Source organism: Cupressus sempervirens, chromosome 2 (genome assembly GCF_028749045.1).
Source record: "Cupressus sempervirens isolate cs-2001-9-10 chromosome 2, ASM2874904v1, whole genome shotgun sequence".
Lineage (NCBI taxonomy): Eukaryota > Viridiplantae > Streptophyta > Pinopsida > Cupressales > Cupressaceae > Cupressus > Cupressus sempervirens.
Window position 1 is genome coordinate 289,008,334 of NC_143119.1, and position 22,800 is coordinate 289,031,133.

The window sequence follows — 22,800 nt, forward strand, 5'->3', positions numbered from 1 at the left end:
CTAACATCTACCATTTTAAACACTTATTTTTGCCCCTTCATTCTAAGTGATATGAACTACCTTTATCGATCTCCAATCTTCTTTTTATCGATGGAATTTACACTTATTTATTACTCGCCAAGTCCTATCACTACATTTATCAATCTCCAATCTTCAACCTTGGGTGGGACTAACACTTATTTCTGCCTCGCTATCACCTTAGGATGGACTACATTTATATCTCGCAACTTCAACTTGGGGTGGTCTAGCTTATTTCTGCCCCTTCAAATGTCCTATCATGGATTCTACCCTTATCAATCTTCAATCTTCAACCTAAGATGAGATGATGAAGTGGTGGATGATGAATGCAAGAAGATCCAAAGGAAACTAAACTAGACAAGAGCAAAAGAGCGAAATTTGCTTAAGGACCCCTTTCGACTCTAAATGAATTGAACTTACCTTTACCAATGGCTGGGTCTTTTTTTGGAATTTAGGATCAATTTTAAGAATTTCAAATCCCTTGCAAATCTTGATGCCCTAGCTAGAAAAATTAGAATTTGGCCCACTTGAAATTGTCCATGCACATGCTACAAATCAGATTTCATCACTTGTTATCTTCTTCAACCAAAAATTGTCCAACCTTGGGAGAAATTGCAGCCTCTTTGCTAGAAAAATCAGACCTCAAAAATCGGCTAGGGCAAGGAAAAAAAATCGCAATCCTCTAGCAAATATAAAATCAGACTCGAACAATAACAAATTTGCCCTCCAACTTTGCAATTCTAAAAATGTTCCCCTTTGCCAAAACAAATCACCAAGAATGGGAAGTTTGATCCGTTCTAGAGAAAATCGCCAAGCATGGGAATTTTGCTTTTAATCATGAGAAATTGCTAATATGGAGTGCAGATCTGCCCCACAAAGAAAATCGCCAAGCATGAGAGATTTCTACCATGAAGAAAATTGCCAAAAATATTGCCATTCTGCCCTTTCAAAATCGCCCAAACACAAGAAAATCTGCTCTTTAGTCTAAATCGCGAAGCACCATGAAGAGAAGGTGTGAGGAGATAAGGGGAAAGGGCTTCCTCATATACCCCATTTGCTTGTACTCCTTAGCTGGCCGACTGGGATTCTGGGAGCAAAAAAAATATTAATTAGAACGCAAATCTAGACCCCAATTAAATGCTTAGCCAAAAATTAATTTTGCCAAGATGAAATTTACTTTTTTAAATTGCCGGTTAGACCAAGATTGCAAAAATAAAGTAAAAAAAGCCTTGGAGATGCTAAATGCTTTCATTTAATGATGATTTAGTAATTAATATATCATTAAAGATCGGATTTTGGCTAGCCAAAATTGATCTTTTCAATTTTAAATTACTAATTTCTTTAATATTTTAAAATCTTCAAGGCAAATTTAATTCATTTAAAGCCAATTTTTGCAATTTAATCCAACTCGATTTTGCTATGCAATTTTAATTTTTTTGACAAAAATAAATCATTTCTCTAGAGTCTAAAATCGATTTTCTTAGCTGATTTCATCATCACAAAATTAACTTTTTCACCAAAAATTAATTCAAGATTTTCCAAAAAAACCCAAATCTAACAAAAATTTCATTTTTTGAAAATTATTCAAAGTTATACAATTATATACGAATTTTCACAAAAATCGTCTTAAGTACAAGATTTACAATTTTATCTTGCCAAGTGTTTATCTTTGAAATTTGTTCGGCTTGACCGTGGGAATCCTGGACAGGTTGGTGTGGGAGGGATTGGCAGAGATGTAGATGGCAAGGTTTGTTTCATATTCTCGGTTCACAAAAGAGTTCATTCCAATAACGTGATAGAAGCCTTAGCCATTAAGGTAGCTATGGAGCGCGCTTGCTCTCTTGGATGGAGGAGAATAGTGTGTGAATCAGACTCTCAGATTGTTGTGGACATGATAAGTAACTAGAGAATTGAGGACTGTAACTGGCTTATTGCCTCTCTTGTTAGAGAGATTCTTCACTTGAGTAGCTTTGTAGATGAGATCTCATTTTGTCATATTCCCAGGGAATGGAATGGGGTTGTTGATGTCTTGGCTAAATGGGCTTCGGAGAAAGGAGCTGGCTGGGATATTTCCGATAGGGATGATCTTCCTGCTGATTATGTGGGGATTTTTGAGCATTTAATGGAAAAAGATAGAACTTAATAGTTTTTGGGTATTGGTTTGATGGATTGGGCCTAAGGCCTTTGTAATTTGGTTTTTTCTGAATAAATTTTTACCCCTTTCTTCAAAAAAAAAGGAAAAAAAAATTTGTCCGGCCTAAGGATGAAATTGGTTGTTCTGGAAAATCAAATTGGAATTGGGTGAAAATAAATCTAACCCTCTCCTTGCTGGCCTGAAAGTGTCCAAGACTTAAGATTTTCAAAAATCAAATCAAATTTTTTTGGACAACTTCAAAAAATTTGCCAAGGCGACCAAAAAAAGGGGGTCAGCAAAATTTTGGGGCGATGATGTGAGAACCTCACAACAGTATGTTGATAATTCAAGGGGGACTTACATAAGTCTTTCAAGATGACTTTGACAACTTTAGCTTTGTTGACTAATCAAACTGTTAGTTTTAGGATCTCTGCAAATGTAATAACATTGTTGTAATTCCATTTGTTTCAATTGTAGATTTCCAAGATATATAAATATATCTTCAAGAGGCATGTCTTGTGAAGAGACATGTCTCTATGGTTATATATGTTAATTAATTATTAATTAAAACATTATTAATTATAACATATCTATATTATATAGAAATATATTATATATAATATATATAGCATTATATATATATATATATATATATATATATATATATATATATATATATATATATATATATATATATAGAACTATTAGAGTATGTATAATTAATGATTAACAATAACCATAGAAAGGATTGGCTCTAAGACAGTTCAATCCGACAGAAGCTGCAATTTAACACTCCCTCTTAGCTCAGGAGGATTGTAATAGAATACATTATCACAATAATCTTAGAATGTCATATTAAAGACCTTAATATATATATCACACTAGATACATTATCCTTTGATAATATAAGTCTCAATAAGAAGTCTATATCATAGGTGAGATCTTTTTATATTAGGCATTGCTTCACGAAATGTGTCAGAACAAACATGCCAACAATATCTAATTCTAACAATGATATGTATATCAATTGTTTTCTACCATAGCTATGACTTAGATACAATCGAAGCTATCTCAACACTCTCTCTTTATTTGGGAAGATTGATATATAACATACTATGTTCTTGAGTATAAGGAGATATCATCTCATTATGATCATAACAATATGAATTCAGCAACACACATATGTAAAATTAACATATGGAATTTACTTCAACACACTAAGAGGCTAGAATCCTCAATACTCCCTCTTAAGCAAAGGGAAATTGAAATAAGTTTAACTTGCACAATAAGGTGTAATCATCATTATGTTTTAAACTAAGAGAGAGGAAGAAAAACATAATGGATTTTCATGGTGTCCGGCTATCGCCCAAAAGACCCATGAAGGTTATCAATGTGTCCGGCAAGATCCAGCCCAAAGAACAAAGATAACCCAAACTTTCAAAACAATGGGTTTTCATGGTGTCTGGCTATCGCCCAAAAGACCCATGAAGGTTATCAATGTGTTCGGCAAAATCCGGCCTGAAAGATAACACCAAATTCAACCATTGTTTGAAAATAGATCAACTAAAATAAAGTCGTCACTTTATAATAGGATCAAAACACACGAAAGTTCGTCACCTTTCACAAGAAAAGTCGTCACTTTTCACAATACAAGCTTGCAAGCAAAAATAATTTTATATTCATGAATATATATATATATTAATAAATGCATTTACAACAAAGTCATATCAATTTTACCTCTGAAGTACACAATTTCAACTTTGCAAGAGGCTTGGTAAAAATATCAGCACTTTGCTCATTTGTACTAATATAACTCATCCTTGTGATAAATGCACCAGTATCACAAGGTCACATGACATGGAGCATTTTCTACAAGAGTAGATTTATCACTGTATGCATATAATCATCAACCATATGATGTTAGTCAATAAGTGCATAAGAAACAATAATGTCAAGTTTACCTCTGAAGTGATATGATCTACTCCCTCTGAATAAAAATTTGATAGAATCATGTTCTTATTTGCTCCCTCTTAATTTGAAGCAATGCCAAATTTCCTCTTCATAATCTTAATCATAAAGATGTTCACTTCTAGAGCCTGCACAATAATCCTGGTAGCAAACGTACCAACTTTCTTTTTCTACAAGAACATCTGAAGATATAAAGGAAAAGATCAATGCAATTTAACTGTTATAGTACATATAAGTTTATAACCGTAGATAACTATAATACTCAAGAGTAAGAATTACTTATCTTTCTATGACAATCCATAAATGTCAAATCATTAAATCTCCTCTCTAAAGATGGTTTCAAGTGGGAATTTGAACATTGTTTATTAAATTTACCCCCCACAATGTGAAATTCCAACCTTTATATCATCAAACAATTTTACGTACTCAGTACTTAGTGTATGATCATGCAAGTTATTTAAGGATCTTTTCATTTTCTTGTGATGTTCACAAGGTGTGGCTCATTAAAATCATTTTGTTACCCATATAAACTTTTGAACTTCTTTTGAATGTCTTAATCTTTTCAACCTTCAGGTGATAAGTCAATACTTCCTCATGATGTACATAGAAGTAGGCCCATCAAAATCACGAAGTCATATACATGTATTTCTAGACTCCCTCTGATTATAAATCTTTTGAGCTCAAACGTTCTCTTAGAAGAAATGTTAGACTCCCTCTTAATAAAGAAGGATACTCATAATCTCAATCATTATGAATATTTGTTTCAAGATCCTCACATTATCCAACTTGATCATCATAAGACTAATGAATTGTAGATCACAACTTCTTTGGAGTTACTTCATAAGATTGAGTCTGCACAATATGCCTAATGTACCATCCTACTTTTCCTGCAAGATCATCTAGAAAGGAAAAGATCAAGGGAATTAGCTCATATAGTACATCTAGAACTACAAATAAGGGAGAGAGTTCAAGAAGTTAAACTAATATAAGATTACTTATCTGCACATGAAGATTCAAGAATTGTCTTTAGAGATTGGAACTTTTCCTTTCTAAATAAGGATCAAGTGGGAATGGAACATTGCCTATTTATTCCCCTTTCAATGTAAAATTTCCACTCATTCTTATATTGTTAAAAAATTTAGAATTAATTATGATAATTTATTTCCAACTTGCTCTTTTGATCATTTAAGGCCCAAACATTCATTTAGCTTAACATTAGAATCAAACACGTCCTTCCATTTTCTCAAGCTTGTCCACAATATACCAATATCTTGATTTAGTATGGTTGTGTCACATGAATGAATATCTTACAATCTATGTATTCCTATCATTGGTGAATCCAGCACAACGTGGTTTACACCCTCTCTTTCAAGGTTGTCTCAAATGAGATGTTAGGCTCCCAGTGAATCTTAATCTCCCTTTTTTTCCTACAAGAACATTCTTGGAGGAAAAGATCAAGGTATATAGCTCGTAGGAAGTATAAAAAATGTTAACTAGGCTATTAGAATTTAACTCCTGCCTAGTACTAATAATAACATAAATGATTGTAATATTTATTTTATAATTTTAATAATAGAAGTAAGAACGCATAATACTTAACCTTTCATACTCTATATTATTCTCACAATCATTATATCAAATATCCACTATCATCAAATGCAATCATACATATAAAAATACACACACACACACACACACACACACACATATATATATATATTATATATGTATTTATATACTTGTTTCATATATTCTCATTATTCAATACGAGGCATATTATATATTCATAAACTTAATAATATTGAGGAACCTCACATGAGATTTATGTATATTTATATATATATTCATTTACCTCACCTCAATAATATAAAAGAAAGTTTTAAATGTAATTTTACCTTAACTTACCTTTGGAATAGCTAGTAGAATTTATAAATATTGCGCATACATGTGGATGCCTTTGTTTACATATATTCCAGTTGTGATTTTATACACTGGTGAGTCAAACCAAGCATGACCTTTGACTTATTTTCCTCCATAATTTTCCATGAGTAAATAGCACTTCTCCATAATGTACTTGCATTGCCTGGTAGAATTCCTTCCTTTTAATCTTCACACTCTTCTCCCTATTATTTAAATGGTTGATGTGATACATCCCGCTTTATAATGATTCTGGAAAGAGTGTAATATCAATCGGTCCTTGCCCCTTCAATTCATGTTTTGCTGGTTGTAGACTGTAGTTCGGATTGAATAGTAAATGTAATCAATGTTTCTCTTAGGGTTGTTTGGCATACTATCTGTATCTCCCTTTTCTGTATCTATCCTATTACGCTCTTCTAATTATGAGATTTCCTTAATAGTGGCCACAGCTAAAGGAATTGGGCACACATGTATTGGATTTAAGCAAGAAATCTTCACATCTGGTACAGAGTTAGGACAAGATGAGTTCGTCCACCCACCGAATGAATCATCCTGTCCATGTTTGAGGATTTAATATTTTCTTGGACACTTTCCTTCGCAAGAGCATCACAGAAGGCTCGATGTGTTATAAAGCTATCCCTCCTAGAGAAGAGGGTTTTGCAATTGTAGATGTATTCTCTGGTTCTGCATGTTTTGGAATGGGTCTTCCAATCGGACTACACAACGTAGCATTTAGAGGACTTTTCGCACTTCCACTTCTCCTCAATGTTGACCACCATAAAATTTACCTCCATCTTATAGTTGATGATATCATTTTCTTTGTTTACATGTCTAATCTTCAATGTAACTACTGAATATATATTGTTGTCATATCAACATTGTTATATCTTCCACCAATGACAAAATTATGTATAGTCCCTACACAGATTATTCATGGAAGTGTACAAAGGCTTCACGATTCATGCAATTACTGTATATCTCCAAGAGAACTTTAAGTAGTAATGGACACTGACACTGAGTTCTCCTCCCAATCGAATCAGTTTCTAGTACTCACTTCAGCGTAACCATAAGAGAATATGGAGTGGTCAATGCTATGTCTCCTGACTAGAGACTCTTACTAGCAACAAGACAGAGGACGTGTTTGGGCATCCAAACTTCATGTCAGCTTTTGCTGCTATTAAGCCACTTCATTAAAATTTTAATACCTTGAACTAGAGTCTTCGCTTTCAGATATCAGCATGCATTAGAAATAAAACATTCCACTGCCCACTATTAGTTATTCTAGTCAAAAATCAACATGGACGAATAACCTTTTCGACGTAAAAATTAAAGTTACACACGGCTACATAATATACCATTGCCAGACATATCGACACAGATAAGTAACTTCATCATTTGCAGTCTAGCTCTGATACCATGTTAGTTTTAGGATCTCTGCAAATGTAATAACATTGTTGTAATTCTATGTGTTTCAATTGCAGATTTCCAAGATATATAAATATATCTTCAAGAGGCATGTCTCTATGGTTATATATGTTAATTAATCATTAATTAAAACATTATTAATTATAAAATATCTATATTATATAGTAATATATTATATATAATATATAGCATACAATATATATATATATATATATATATATATATATATATATATATATATATATATATATATATATATATCTCTATTAGAGTATGTATAATTAATGATTAACAATAACCATAGAAAGGATTAACTCTAAGACAATTCAATCCGACAGAAGCTACAACTTAACACAAATGATTTGGCAATGAAGAGAGTACTTCAAGATGTTTCAAGAAAATATACTAAAAATAAAGAGCATGATGGTTGAGGGATTCTATTCTAGTCCTAAGAACTTGAAAGACAATGATTCCTTAGGTGAAGTCTACCACAATTTGCGTTGCTATAGAGGATGCACAGTCATCAAAGGTTGTGCTAAGAACTTCTACACAACAAATGAATGCCATCAAAAAAACAATGCACATCTGATAATCAAAGTTTAACATACACATAAAAGCCTCAGATGAAAATTAGATGATTTCCCATAGAAATCATCTAATTGCAAAAGGTACGAGTAAACAACTTCATCGTAACTATATTGTCAATCTCATTCATCTAATTTCTCAGAAACAAATCTAATCTATCGAGGAACAAGAATGCAAGTAATCACCAAACTTCAATGAGGTACTTTTTTATTCTAGTAGCTTATAGAAACAAACCTAAAGTTCCCTCTATTACAAATGAGGAGAGTTTCAAACTACAATGAATGACTAAGATCAAAACGTAATTAATGACCCAAACTTTGCCACATCGACTGTGATTAGTTTTTTTCCATCGAGAGATTCCCTTCCATAAAGTAGTCCACATGGACCAGTGATAAGATGGTTCACCCACTAGTAGGAGAGTGGGCCAAGTCCACCCTTAAATGAGACAAGATTCCCACTAAGCATTTAATGGCCCTTTGCCTAGAATAGGCTATGTTTGATTCCTTTATTTAAATGCAAAGAATTTGGACATCAACATTCCTAGGTTATCGACACAGACACTTGGTGTAATCATGTGCTTGAATTCCATAATAGCTGTCCTTTCACACTCAAGTTCTTTTTCCATTCTGGCACTAGTTTGTAAATAATGGTTATAATGTTTGATATTCTCTAAGTCATTGGTTGAAAAGGAATTTGTGCCAAGATGCCAAAATATCTCGGGTGTATACTCAACCAAGACATCTTGCATGCATTGTTATCATAAAAGAAAATGCTCTCTACCCAACTGAGTATCTCAGACTAGATTAAGAGGTGACAAAAGTTCAATAGTATACCAACCTCTATCAAGAAAGGAACACAACAAATCACTCCTAAGCCCCTGATCCATAACCCATGTGAATGCTCCAGTTGGGTCTTATTATGAGGTTTTCACACCATCGGCCCAAAATTTTGGGGACCCCCTTTTTGTATTGGTTGCCTTAGCAATTTTTCCGTCCAGAGGTTTCAAATTTGAACATTTCACACCTTGGACACCTTCAGGCCAGTAGAGAGAGGTTAGATTTAATTTCACTCGGTTTCAACTTGATTTTCCGGAACAACCAATTTCATCTTTAGGTAGGATAAAATTGTAGATTTTGCACTTAGACAATTTGGATATAATTGTGTAAATTTATATAATTTTCAAAAGGTGAAATTTTGTTAGATTTAGGTTTTTGGAAAATCTTGAATTTCTTTGTTGAGAAAAATTTTCTTTTGTGAAGGTGAAATCAAATTGCGAAATCGATTTTAGACTCTAGAAATGAATTTATTGAATTGCAAAAAATTGGCATTAAATGGATTTTAGAAATTGCGAAATCGATTTTAGAAATTGCTTGGCAAAATCGATTTGAATTGAATTGCAAAAAATTGGCATTAAATGGATTAAATTTGCCTTGAAAAATTTTAAGCCTTTAATAAAATTGGTAATTTAATATTGAAAAAATGGCTTTTGGCTAGCCAAAATCCGATTTTAATGACATATTAATTGCTAAATCATCATTAAATGGAAACATTTAGCACGTCTAGGGCATTATTTACTTTTTTTTGCAATTTTGGTTTAATTGGCAATTTTTAAAAGTAAATTTCATCTTGGCAAAATTAATTTTTGGCTAAGCATTTAATTGGGGGCCAATTTTGGTGTTCTAATTAATATTTTTTTGCTCCTAGGGTTCTAGTTGGCCAGCTAGGAAGGAGAGGCAAGTGGAGTATAAGAGGAAGCTCTTCCCTTTTATTTCTTCATTCCTCACTCCTCTTTGGTGCTTAAGCGATGTTTGACTAAGGGCAGATTTTCGCCTCCTCTAAGCGATTTTGAAAGGGCAGATTGGTATTCTTTTTGGTGATTTTTCTTCATGGTAGAGATCTCCTATGCTTAACAATTTTCTTTGTGGAGCAGATCTGCACTTTATATTGGCATTTTTTCATGATTAAAGGGCAAAGTTCTCATGCATGGCAGCTTCTCTAGGGCAGATTTGAAACTTTCCATTGTTAGGCGATTTTTTGTAAAATCTGTTTTTGCCAAAGAGCTGCGTTTTCTGCCCTAATTTGGGCAATTTTATTTGGAGGAGGTTATTGTGATCAAAGATCTGATTTTTTTGGGCACATGCATGGACAATTCCGAGAGAACAAAATTCTGATTTTTCCAGCTAGAGCATCAAGGTTTGCAAGGGATTTGAAATTCTCAAGTCTGATCCTAAATTCCAAGAAGAAGACCCGGCTATTGGTAAAGGTAGTTTCAAATCATTTAGAGTTGAAAGGGGTCCTAAAGCGGATTTCTCTCTTTCGTTCTTCTCTAGACATTGTCTCCCTTGGTTCTTCTCGCATTCATCATTCACCACTTCACCATTGCATCATAGGTTAACAAGATGGTAGATGTTAATGCAAGCAAGAACCCTAAGGGAACAAACACTAAGAAAGACAAAGAGGATATGATGCCCAAAACAACTTTCTTTTTGAAAATAAGGCGAATAACCGATACAATGTCGGTGAAGGATAATCCCCCTTGGCAAAGAAAATATATAGAAGCGGAATCGTACACGCAACAACTTTTCCTCCTACATTGTCGTGTCCAGATTTGGTTATGGAATGCGCATCTAGGTTTGATCTGATCAGTAAATCCATCATCTTTGATGAAGGGAAGAGGGTGTTGGCCAATATTCGCAGAGAAGCGATCAAAGAAACATTTAACATTCCCCATTACAAGAGCATGACAGTAGTGATGATGGGTTCGGTAGCCAAATCGTTTCAAGATAACCAGGAGGCCTATTCACACATCTAAAGTAGGATTGGCTATACAAGGGAAAGAAGGGCATAACTAAGTCATCAAAGCTTACAGTGGCAAACTTCAAATCAGAGTATGGAGATCTCATTGTGCTTTTCAGCCGGAGGTATGCAAATGGAAGGGGCAAAATTGATTGCGCTAGAATTATAAGTTAAAATCTAGAATTACAACTTAGTGCAGTGCAAAACTAGAAGCAATTCCACATGGGGTCCTAGCCTTTCTAGTTGATTGCAAGCTGGTAAAGGTTGAAGTGCGAGCTTTGGTGAAGAATGAAATTGGGTGAAGGGCGAATTTGATTGAAGATTGAGATTCAAGAAGCCTCGCAATCTCAAGGAAGAGTGAATTTCAAAGAAGAGCAAATTCAAAGGAAGTGATTTGAAAATATTTGAGGCTAGGCAAGGCTTTGCTATTTATGCAAACCAAATTCGAATGGAAGGTTGAAAGACCAGGAAGGCAAGGATAATGGGGGAGATTAAGTTTGGTTTCAAGGTAGTGCCCAAGAGTAAGGCTTTCAAGTTGCAAAGAAGTTCACATCTAGGAAAGCCATCGAGGCCAAGGCAAGATTACCCCAAGTGCATGAAGACCTCATCCTTTCAGAGTCCGGACATCAAGTACAAGCAAGTTCAAGTGGTGATGAGAAAGTTTCTAAGGACAAGCTCGAGCATCCAAGGCTTCACCTTGTCTCAAGGATTGAATAGATTTATAAGATAAGGTTGATGAGGTGGTACTTTCATGTGCATGCAATCAAATCATGCCAAGTGTCCTATGTTCTCATTGGTTGACAAATTATTGTAATTTTCTCATTGGCCCACAAAGTTGGTGCCCTCATGTAATTGGTTGAATCATGGTAACCCTAATTAGGGTTTGTAAGATATAATCTTGGCCCTTGATTTTGCCTCTCAATCTCGGCTATTCATTGTATTTTGGAGCTTCTATATAACGCCATTTTGCTGTCATTTGTGGGGGAGTTATGTTGGAGAATTGTTGCGAAGATACTATCAAAATTGTTCTCTATTCATTGTTGTGGCTTGCATGGTGGATATACATGATCATTTTGGTGTATTGCATGGTTCTTCTCATCTCTCAAATTAAAGTAGGATTTCATTTCATGTTGTTAGAGTAGAAGTAGATGGCTAATTGTATGGTGGTGATTAGTGAATGTTTGACAACTAGGCCACTAGCATCTTAGCCGCTAGTTAAGGAGCCTTGTGTGGTAAACTAGTTCTCTTTTCTTTTGAATCATTGCATCTATGGAGGTGGAGTCGCTGGTTAGCTTTCATTAGATTCGATCCCCGTCCATTTGCTAATCTTTCGATTCATAGGAGCAGGAGTAGAATAGCAAGTAGTTGAGTAGTCGGATTTCACTCTAAGAAAGTTAGGAAGGTAGAAGTCATTAGAGGCATTATTGACTCCTCGCGCAATCAACATTATTTGGCGCTACACCCTCCACCATCACTGTCACCATCAACATCACCTGACACTCATACAAAATCATCACCATCTCACCAAAAACCCAAGTCATCCTCGAATGAATAGTGTAAGGCCGCCTACATGATTACCAGTAAATCACATCGATATACTGAGTTAGTATCCACTGGTGTAAGGAACACTGGAGTTATTCTCATGTCCCATGAGTATTAACTTTTCAAGAGAGGAATTGTGTGTTTGATACTCCGTATCAAATGTTCAATTGCTAATATGTTATGTGGTATAAAAACTGACATCAACAGGTCCCAAGTGAAGACTTGCGTGATGTCCCTAAGAGCACTAACTCTTGGAATACCTATGCCAATGAAGATGATAATACCTGCCCAACTGATACAATTTCCATGCCAAATGCTAGAATAAAGAATAATCCAATAGTCTGTGTCATAGGGATGAACATCTCAATAGAGAGCAACTCATCTTAGAAGGGTGGTATATACCATGCCAGCTATTCAAATCTTGCATACACGAGGAATCCATCAAAATCAACATAGGTCCAAGAAGATTAGTAGACTCTTGTCGCTCAACTCGGATCTCATCTTCACCAACCTAGAAGTGGAACCTACCCAAGCTATATTGCTAACTCTGTCAATATGTGGGTCCCAAAGAGAACTTCCCTCACATCCATCAAACATAAGGAGATGCAAACCACTGAAAGAACCTGCAACCTCACAACTACATCCAACCTTTGTGTGACCCCCATGTATGTGCTAACTTTGCGTGACTTTATAATCACCCTGTAAACCTATATTTGTAAGAGATCTTTGTGATGTAGAATTAACCAACTTGCTCAGATACATATCGCTATGATGGAAAATTGAGCCAGGCACTCGCAACCTCGGATCCCATCTTTTGAAGATGAAAAAATTTCATCCCACAATGGATGATGCAATCTCTGATCCAATCCACTCCTGCGCCTCATCAAGACCTCCATTAGTGGATGAAAAGAAAAATAATGAGCACTCCTCACTATATAGTCACTATAAATAACTCCAATCTCCGTTAATGACTCATCATAAAGTACAATCTCTCCACTACAACAGATGGATCATGCTCAACCTGATCAACCCTTGTGCTATAATCATTGACAACCTCCACAACCCATAACTAAATGCTGTGCTAAAGTAGAGCCTGCCTCATTTAATTTTTGATTAAGCTCAATAATCTGATCTTCTGCTTCATGAAATGTCACTAAGGTAGCCTCTAGGGTGTCCTTTCCATTTGTGAGCTCATTAAGTAAGGGTATCCACTTCTTCCTTATTTCTTGACGCCTTAGAATAGATCTCATTGAGACGAAGAAGATGTTCATAATCTGAAAGAAGATGTAGAAAATCTGATTTCATTGTTTTCATCCCTTCCTTAATCACCTACAAATATGAGAACTCCTCTTTGAGTCATTTTTGTCTTCTCTCTAATTGTTCCCTCGAAAAATGCTTTTCAACTGTCTCATATATGTTATCAAAATGTGACATAGCTGCAACAATTTTATTTTCAGTTACTTTCATTTGACTCCAAATTCAGTGAGCTAGTAGGTGTATGAGAGAAGTCAAATGCACGTGGTGGGACAATGAGTTTCATTGCACATATCCAGGTTGTAAATGTCATCTTTCATATCTAACCATGGAGAGGAATTAGGAGCAACATTATGTTCAAGAACAAATTCATCAAAAGAAGAATCTATACCATATGTGGAGACCATTAAGTCTGGATCAAAATCAACATCAACACTCAAAATAGATGCAGAGTTGTCATCATTGACTGATTGGACCATCTTCTCCAATGCATTACCAACTTGCTCATCAAGAGCACTAGTGTAGGCAGCTCCACAAGAAACTTCTACCTCCATACTACCTAATGGTAGACGTGTGCCATATATAACATCTTCTACATGATCATGAGAAGGTTACAAATTATTGGTAGTTGATTGCTCCTCTTTTCCAAGACCACTTGTAACCTGTGTAGTATTTTTGTCTTCCTTGCCTTTTAAATCTTATTTGAAATTTGGCTCACTTTTACGCTGATTATTTTCTGTTGAAAATTTCTCATACAAATTTCTACACCTATCTTTTGCAAGAAGTGCCTTGGCCAATTCATGGTACTTTTTCTTTATCATATTTTTCTTGTTTTGTAGCTTGTATGAAAGTCCATTTAATCAATGAAGGGTAAATCTTTTTGAACTTGTGGAGGGCGTTTGTTATATTCATCATACATGTTGAGTATTTTAGATCTTTTATCGGGTTGGGAATTTTGAGCTGTCTGCTGCTGTAACATAACAAGACCTTTTCTGATTTTTCCCAAGCCATGCATTTTCCCCATGACAACGCTCTTCCTTTCAAGGAATCTGTTAAATAGTTCGCTGATTTAGACTGCAACTATTTCTCAGAGAGCTTGATATATCAAAGGGCAAAAATGAAGGTCCCCTTCTATTCTTGACCCAAATTCATATCACAAATTCCCCTATACATAACAGAGGCAATCTGTTAAATACTTGCATATACATAACTAGTTTAAATCATTCTCTTATTCCCCAGGGGCATTTTGTCAAACATCTTGTAAATTGTCTCTTATCAACAAGCAAATCATTGTTTGGACTACATCAAGATTTTATGTAATGACAGTAAATATCTGTCAGACCTGTTCAATTTCTGATAAGTGGTGCTATCCTTGTGGTAACCATGTGTTACCCTAAGCAAGTCTCCTTGGTGCTTTCTGATGCCGGAATGTCTTATCGAACCCACGTGGCTCACTGCTGGCAGTCTCCACTAGATCAACATGCACACTTAACCTTCCTCGGCTAGATGTAGAGTATGGCTCTCAAGTTGTCCAACAATTATCTTGGTTGGAGAGAGATGTTATTGCAACCACAGACCCAACAAACTTAAGTTGTCGTGAATATTGGTCATTATAGCAACCTGAGAGTTATAGTCATATACCTCGTAGCAAGTAAGTGCATTGGCAATAACTGATGTCCAAGAGGGAAATTCATTCCAACATGAATAGTAATAAGCAATAAGAACTCAACTGGTAGTAAAGATTACATAGAAAGAATGACAAATGTCTGATATGCTAATGAGTTTGTGCTCAACTTGTAGAATATTCAAACCCAACAATCCCCCCTTTCAATTCTCTCTTGATGCCCCCGCTTACCTCCTTCCTTCTTAGCAAGACTTGAATGAGTATGTCAGGACTGACATCTATAGGTAGAACATTATCATGACATTGAGTAATCCTCTAGGAGGGCTACACTCGAGGATGGCTTTCTACGCTGAGCACTACATGGATATATAAGATGGGCTTATTTTGTGCCCTTGGTACCTCACTTGCTGCTAAAGTCATGCCCTCTGCATCTCTTTGGGCTCTTTTAGAGTGGGTTCTCATCGGTTATGTATTCAAACTGATCATCTGATCAATAGAGAGCACAAGATTTGCCGTCTCTACCTGCTTGGGGAGACTGACTCTGAGACCCATTTTATTTTCCGTTGTCCCATATTCTATGAGATCAGGGGGAGGTTTTACTGCATGTTTAGAGAGTGCAAGTCTCTTTCTTTTTTCTTCGGATACACAGATCAATAGTGTCTTGCCCTTTATCTCTAGGAGGCTTTTTGGCTCCATGGCCACACTTTGTAGATTCAACTACCATCAACACAGACTTTAGACTAGCTCGTCACTCCCTTCTTCGCCCCTAGGTCTCTCGCCTGGGGGTCGAAGCGGTCCCTCTACCATGCTTGGGCCACACCAGGTCAATGAGGCCTTGTAGAGGGTACACGTGGCACCACCCTACCTCCAGCGGCTCCTCAAGATGCTCTAGGGTACACCCTTGCCCTAGACTGTACCCTTCGGTTGTGGACTACTTCTCGCTTGTGATGAGTATTTAGGCTCTCTTGGTTTTGTTCTTTTGCTTTCCTATTTTGTTCTTTTTTGTGGACACTGGTTGGTGCTCCCACTGCTGGCAGTTGTCCTTTTTGTACACTTTCAGTCCCATAGACCATTATGGTCTCTTGTTGGACATTAATCAATTTATCTTATCTTACCTTGAAAGAACATGAATGAGAAGGTATGGCAAAGGGAGGGGAATGTAAAGACCCCCTTTTCCTTGCTTGTAGATTCCTTAATTAAAATCCTAGAAGCTTTACTCATGAAAATTAAATTCCTCCTAATAATTTCTCTCTGATTGTTTGTCCATAGAAGTTTTGAGAGTAAATGTAAAAACAGGAGAATTCTTCTGTTTTCAAGAGAGAATAATTTTTATGCCAGGGGGAAATTCATGACGATTTATCAAAGTGCTCTTGATACCTTTGAATGCCAGGCAAGGAAATGGACTGTGCTGCTGGTTCTTTCAAGAACTGTGTGAGAAAAAAATATCTGCCCTCTTGAGAGATGATGAGGTCAAAGCCTAATTCACAGCATGCATGCATGATCAAAATAGAAAAAGAGAAAGATATTTAGGAAACAGTTATTTCCTGCTGGAAAGTCCTTGGAAATAGATGTAATTCCTTCATGTAATTTCCTGTAAATAACCATTCTGAAATTTCTACTTTCATTTTTACATTTTAGGCAGACTACTATGGAGAGGAGGCTATCGTTGAAATTTTTTCCTTAGAGCCATGCGAGAACATGATGACAAGGGATTGAAAATGTATTTTAAATTACAATTATTGTACCTACAGTACTCCAACACCTGTTTTTATGCTTTCTATACTAGTTCTGTAAAATGAAAACTACATTGTCAGATTCTAACTGCTGCAAATATGTTCAAGATGATTTCTGGAGCTAATTGTGTCAATTTTTTTATCAACATTTTGGAATACAATAATCCATCACCAGGATGCTTCAAATATGTTAAAAATGTGAACTATTTTTCAATTTAAATGAGACAGACAACGTTGTGTTATTAACTCTTCCTTTAACCAGTCAAATGCATAGATGTTTAAGTACTGTGTATTAAACTCTTGTCTTTTGGGGGAATCATTATGCTAACATTTCTGCATTGTTGTTAGTTGTTCAAATCATCAGCAAGTTTTTTTTGAGATACAAGTGTAGATGGACTTAAAATTGAAATGTGCTTAGATCAGCCATCTCATGTATTTGAGTGTTTTGCAAACTTTTAGATTCAGTGCTAAAATTAGATCTCTGTGAAATGGGTATTTTCTAGGTTTTTGATTTTGAGTGCTGCAGCAACTTGGCAATAACTGCATTTGTACCATGTCTGTTGTGTGTTAATGCTTTTGTTTACTGTGTCTTCTATATTTTATTATGCTGCTACAGAAAAAAATCGAATGAGTTCCACGTTCATTATTTCAAAACAACCGGTTTCTGTTTGTTCAGGTCCGGGATTATCGCAAAGCTTCACCACCTTCAGGTGGTTCTGTCTCTTCATTAGAAGGATTACCAATAGTTCAGAAAGTTGTTCTGCATCCTACAATGGAGAATATTGTAAAGGATATTTCTTCTATGGCAAAGTCTTGTAGTTGGGCTTACAATGATCTTATGGTTAGTGCTTAAACTCTTTCTGATATTTGGATCGAATTTGGAAGGTGTAGCATTTGGGAAGAACTTATTATTGCTTATTATTTAACCTTGTTTCGTGCTTGTAGGAAATAGAGTCACGGATATTAAAGGCAGTGCAACCAAAACTTTGTTTGGATCCTGCTCCAATGCTGGAGAGGCTATGTGAGAACTCCAACCCAAACAATGTAAAATCTTGCATCAATATTTTGTGTTAGTGCACTGATATTCTGTTCATCATTTTCATATCTTCTAATGCCATGTTGTATTCTGCAGTCATATATACTTAAAAAATATTCCACTAGTAGTGGTTGTCATAATCTGCCAGTCATAAATGGCTCTTTATGGGTCTTGGTTTCTTGAAGACTCACAATTGCAGAGTTAATAGTTTTTTTGGATTCTTGTTTGTGTTTTGAAGCTCAACTTGGGATTTCCTTCATCACGACGTGAGAGAAAACAGAGAGGTTGTCCTTTGGTAAATGCAATTTCTAACAATCTTTCTCACAGTAAAACAGTTTCTATTGAAGCAAACATTGAGAAGGCAGTAATTCAGACAAGAAATGGTGGAACAACTTCTGCATTTGAAGATTCCAGTATTTCTTGTAGTCAAGAGAATTCTGCTCCTACTACAGCTGATATTTCTAGCAGTATGGCAACTCAATCAAGAATTAAATGTCCCATAGAATCAGGGCAAAATTTGTCCAGACTTGGAGGACAAGGACCATCAAATTCTTTACCAATGCAAGGTGCATTTAATCGTCCTAAAATTTTGCCTTGTCCAGGAAACCTGTCTCCATCAGTCACTTCTGTGAGCCTTGCATCAGCTTCAATGTATGTACCCATGCTGGGTAAGAGGGAACAATACTTAGCTTCAACAGGCAAGCCAGATTTAAAAAAGCAAAAGCTAGAGCGGACTTGTATGGACAAATTTCAACAGCAGAATATTGGGCCAAATTTTGATACAAAACCTACCAGTGATCAACAAAGAAAGGATATGCCCATGCAACAAAATCAGAACAATGAATGCATGCATATATCTGACATGTCTGTCCATAGTCTGTCTCAACAGGTTACAACAGATGATCAATTAGTTACAGGTGGTGAAATGTCTGCACAAAATTCCAACCTTTCATCTTATATAGATCCAAGGAGTACATTAGTATTTAAGGTTAATGAAGAATGCCTAGAATTTGAGCGGGCAGAGATTGGTATTGACAGAGAAAGCAAGGATTTTGCTAGAAATAAAGGGACACAGCATTTAATGGAAATAAATAATCACCAGTCAGGTTCATCACGAATTTCCTCTCAGGGCTTTTCACAGAAGCAACACATTAAGCCATCTTTACAATGGCAGCCTCTTGGTCAACCAAGTGAAAATGATCATAAAAGGGATGAGTTGTTACTTAAAAAGAAATTGGTACAAAGTCCAAGGGAAATCGGAGGAGTTGGGAGAAGTGTACCTCAATACCCATCATTGGCAAAATCTGGGGAGTTTTCACAACCTCTGAAATCCACAGCTGTTAACAGTATCTCTCTTGGACCATCATGTAACAATATGGAAGCATCTGCAGGACAAGAGAAGGAGAAATCTCTAGGACTCTCAACTGTTATGAATGCGGATACTTCAGTAAATTCAATTCAGACTGATTCACAACTTCAATTGGCACAGCAATCTGTGTCATTTAGCAGACACAAATCTAACTCACTTTCTAAGCAACTCTCTTGTAGTGGAGTTCCATCACCAGGAAGTGTTACAAATTTAATGACACCATCTTGTGTTAACAGTCCATCAACTGGCATAGCACCTTTGCCCAATTCAATAACCAAGCCAGATCATTCTACTTTCATCCAGGATCAAAGCAATCAGGTTGAGACTATATCAACATTGCTGTCAGTGATTCATAGGTATAGTGTTTCATTGTATCCATTTTTTAGAGGAATATATGGAAGGATGTGTTTTTTCTATAGCATTGCCACACTTTAGTTTTTATATTCCTAATTGTTATTTCTGATTTACTTTCTTTAGAGCAAGTTCCATTTTAGATTTGTTTTTTTTGAAAGCACATTGTAGGAGTAAAGTGTGGGAAACTGAATGTGGTTCATGTTGCAAAAGTCACAGTGCTGCACAGATCTTGTGGAAATAATTAAGTATTGTAATTTGTAACTGGCCTTTTAAGTATGGGCTCTGTTTATTTCTTCTTTATAGAGTGAAATGCTATTAGAAGGTGGGTTCTTTTTTTTTTGATAGCACATTATAGAAGTAAAGTGTGGGAAATAGAATGTAGCTCATGTTGCAAAAGTCACAGTACTGCACAGATCTTGTGGAGTCAAATTTCATTAATTAAAAAAAAAAAAACTTTATGGTAGGGATAGTATCACTGTGGTTAGAATGGATTTTACGCTAACTCATCTGCTGCTGCATTTCCCTCAAGCAGCACACACTATTTTTCATAATTACGTTACTGGATCAGACTGTTTCCTGGTTACTACTCAGGATATTACAGATTGATGGTTAAAGTGATGAACACTTTTTCAATTTAAATGTGGAACTATTTATTATCTGAGTTTTTTGGAGCACTGATTATTTTGTTGATGTTGGCAAAATTAGACATGGTCTTCCTATCAGAAAGAACAGTGTGGAAGAAGTGCATGAACCAAAGAAGGATCCACATTCTTGGCAGTTGCTTGTAGCGGCTCTTGATAAAGCTACAAATAATGAAGATCAGAAAGATGTTGAAGGACAAAGAAATCTATCCAATTCACTTGTTTGGGGAGATGCAAATGTTCCCAAAACACGAACTATGAATTTTGTATCTGCAGATCATATTTATCCCGGTTGGACCTATTTTCAAATTCTCTTTCATTTGTGACTTATTTTCAAACTCTTTTTCATTTGTACCTGTTTCTGTATGCTTTGTCTGATTGCTTACTCAATATTTGTCTGTATTTTATTATCTGCAGGAAATAGTGTTCCAGTTTTGATTCGTAAAAGTCGAGTTAGATTACTTATGTCTGAATGTACTAAGGATGGAATGGTGGAGGCTGTCATGCAGTTTGGTGATGATCAAGATGAAGAATCTTTGAATTCTTGCCCTCAAGATGTTTTACCCTTGTTGTTGAACAGTGTAAGTTAAAATATTTATAGTTATTTTGTAGCAACTAACTTGTTCACATTTTATTCATTGAAGATTTATTAAAAATGTTGCTTCATATCTTCCATGGTGTGTGCATCGTGCAGCATTTTGCGGACAGGCTAGCTATGCAGTTTAGTGCTCTGGTAATTTTGGCAACTGATTTGTCCTTTCTTTAATGAAATCTTGAATTATTCTTCTCTATGATATATCATCTTTTATATCTGTCAATTCCAGATGGAGAAGGATGGGTATAAATTGGTTGACGATCAAGTTCAGCCCATTCAACAGCACCAACAAGTGTTACCTGAAAATGCATCTCCTACTACTCAGTCCATGATTCCTGGTGCTTCTACAGTGGGAAACAATATGAATCAGTTGCCATCTTTACCTCATGTAATGGCAAGTCAGAACATGGCAGGTTCTGCTGCTGTGTGTGGCATCCCTTCTCTAAGCTCAATGCCACTATCATCTCGTAATGCATTGGCTGCACTCCAAATGCCTCCTCCAGGCAATACTCCCAATCAGCAGCTTTTTTCAGGTTTTTGGCAGAGTGGATTGGGTATGTCAAAGTCACTACAGCTTGATCCTGCTTCTGAGCTTGCAGCAATGCAACAACAGCAACACCAGCAGCATCATATGCACCAACAACACCAACTGCAGCAACATCCACATCAACAGCTACAATGGTTTCAGCAGCTTGCAAATAATCCCAATCACCTGGCACAGTTAAAATCTGCAAGCTATAATCAAAATCAACAAATGAATTCAAAAGTCAGGAATAGTGCAAATCAGATAAATATGCAGATGCTTCATAAGCAGCAATTGCAGAGGAAGGGGTTTCTGCAGGGGACCATGGGCAGTAACCTAGGTACTATTGGAGTGGGGAATATAGGTGTCAACAGCATGAGTGGTGTTGGCATGCCTGTGAATGATCATAATATGGTTGGGCTGAGTGGAACAATGAGTATGGCCATGACAGGCAAAAACAACATTTCAGCATCCATGGGAGTCATGCCTAATTTGACTAATATCAATGCACTCTCTGGTGTTGGCAGCATGGGACAGTTCCCTGGTGTTCGAAATATTATTGAACATCAGATATGGTCTGGGACTGTGAATACCCAGACAGCATGGGATCGAGTACATATGGCTCCAGGTAGAGGGCGTCCAGTTGGAATGCTAAATCCATCTTTACGAAATATTGAGAATATGTCAGGTTTTTCTGCCAGTAATCGGGCTTATAGTTCAGCGAATTTGGCAATACATGGAACACAGCAAGTTAGGAATGACATGAGTTCTTTACAAAGTACGAGTATGAATCCTCCCAAAGCAAGTGGTATCCATGGAGTCAGTGAACAGAGCTTCCTTGTGAACCAACAAGTGAACAATCAATCCTCACAGATTAATTCTCAGCAGCTGAATCAACGGCAGTTTAGATGAGTTATACCAAGAACGTCTGCTGTAACTATTACCAGTACTTCTATCTTGTGTAGCCTCACCCCGACCCATCCTAACACCTATGATACATTGTTATTTTTGATACTCATGCTGACATGTCAGAACATTATTGGATACACTGAACTTTGTTATGCTATTTTGCGATGTGTGATGCTTACTTCAGTTAGTTGATTTTGCCATTTAATGCTTATAAATATGTATAATGATGAAAGAAAATGTATGCAAGCTAACACATTTGGTTATGCAAGTCGAAAGGCTAGAAATATGAGTAGAATTAGATAAACAACTATTTATTAAGAAGTAGATGCTTTAAATTATATATAATTTCCCTTAGCATGTTAATTCACATTATGCAC

General features: G+C 36.0%; 1 protein-coding gene across 3 annotated transcripts in view; it reads left to right on the top strand.

Moving 5' to 3' along the window:
- Positions 1-22,580, top strand: part of LOC149572196 (protein PHYTOCHROME-DEPENDENT LATE-FLOWERING-like) — a 108,771-nt gene extending 86,191 nt beyond the window's left edge. For all 3 annotated transcript variants that reach the window (XM_089813460.1, XM_089813459.1, XM_089813461.1), the window contains exons 7-13: positions 17,673-17,837; positions 17,942-18,040; positions 18,271-19,757; positions 20,461-20,687; positions 20,814-20,977; positions 21,091-21,129; positions 21,221-22,580. In XM_089813460.1, the coding sequence (XP_089669586.1) occupies positions 17,673-17,837; positions 17,942-18,040; positions 18,271-19,757; positions 20,461-20,687; positions 20,814-20,977; positions 21,091-21,129; positions 21,221-22,426 (3,387 nt within the window). In that variant the 3' untranslated portion in view covers positions 22,427-22,580. The remainder of the gene's footprint in view (positions 1-17,672; positions 17,838-17,941; positions 18,041-18,270; positions 19,758-20,460; positions 20,688-20,813; positions 20,978-21,090; positions 21,130-21,220) is intronic.
- The last annotated feature ends 220 nt before the right edge of the window (positions 22,581-22,800 follow it).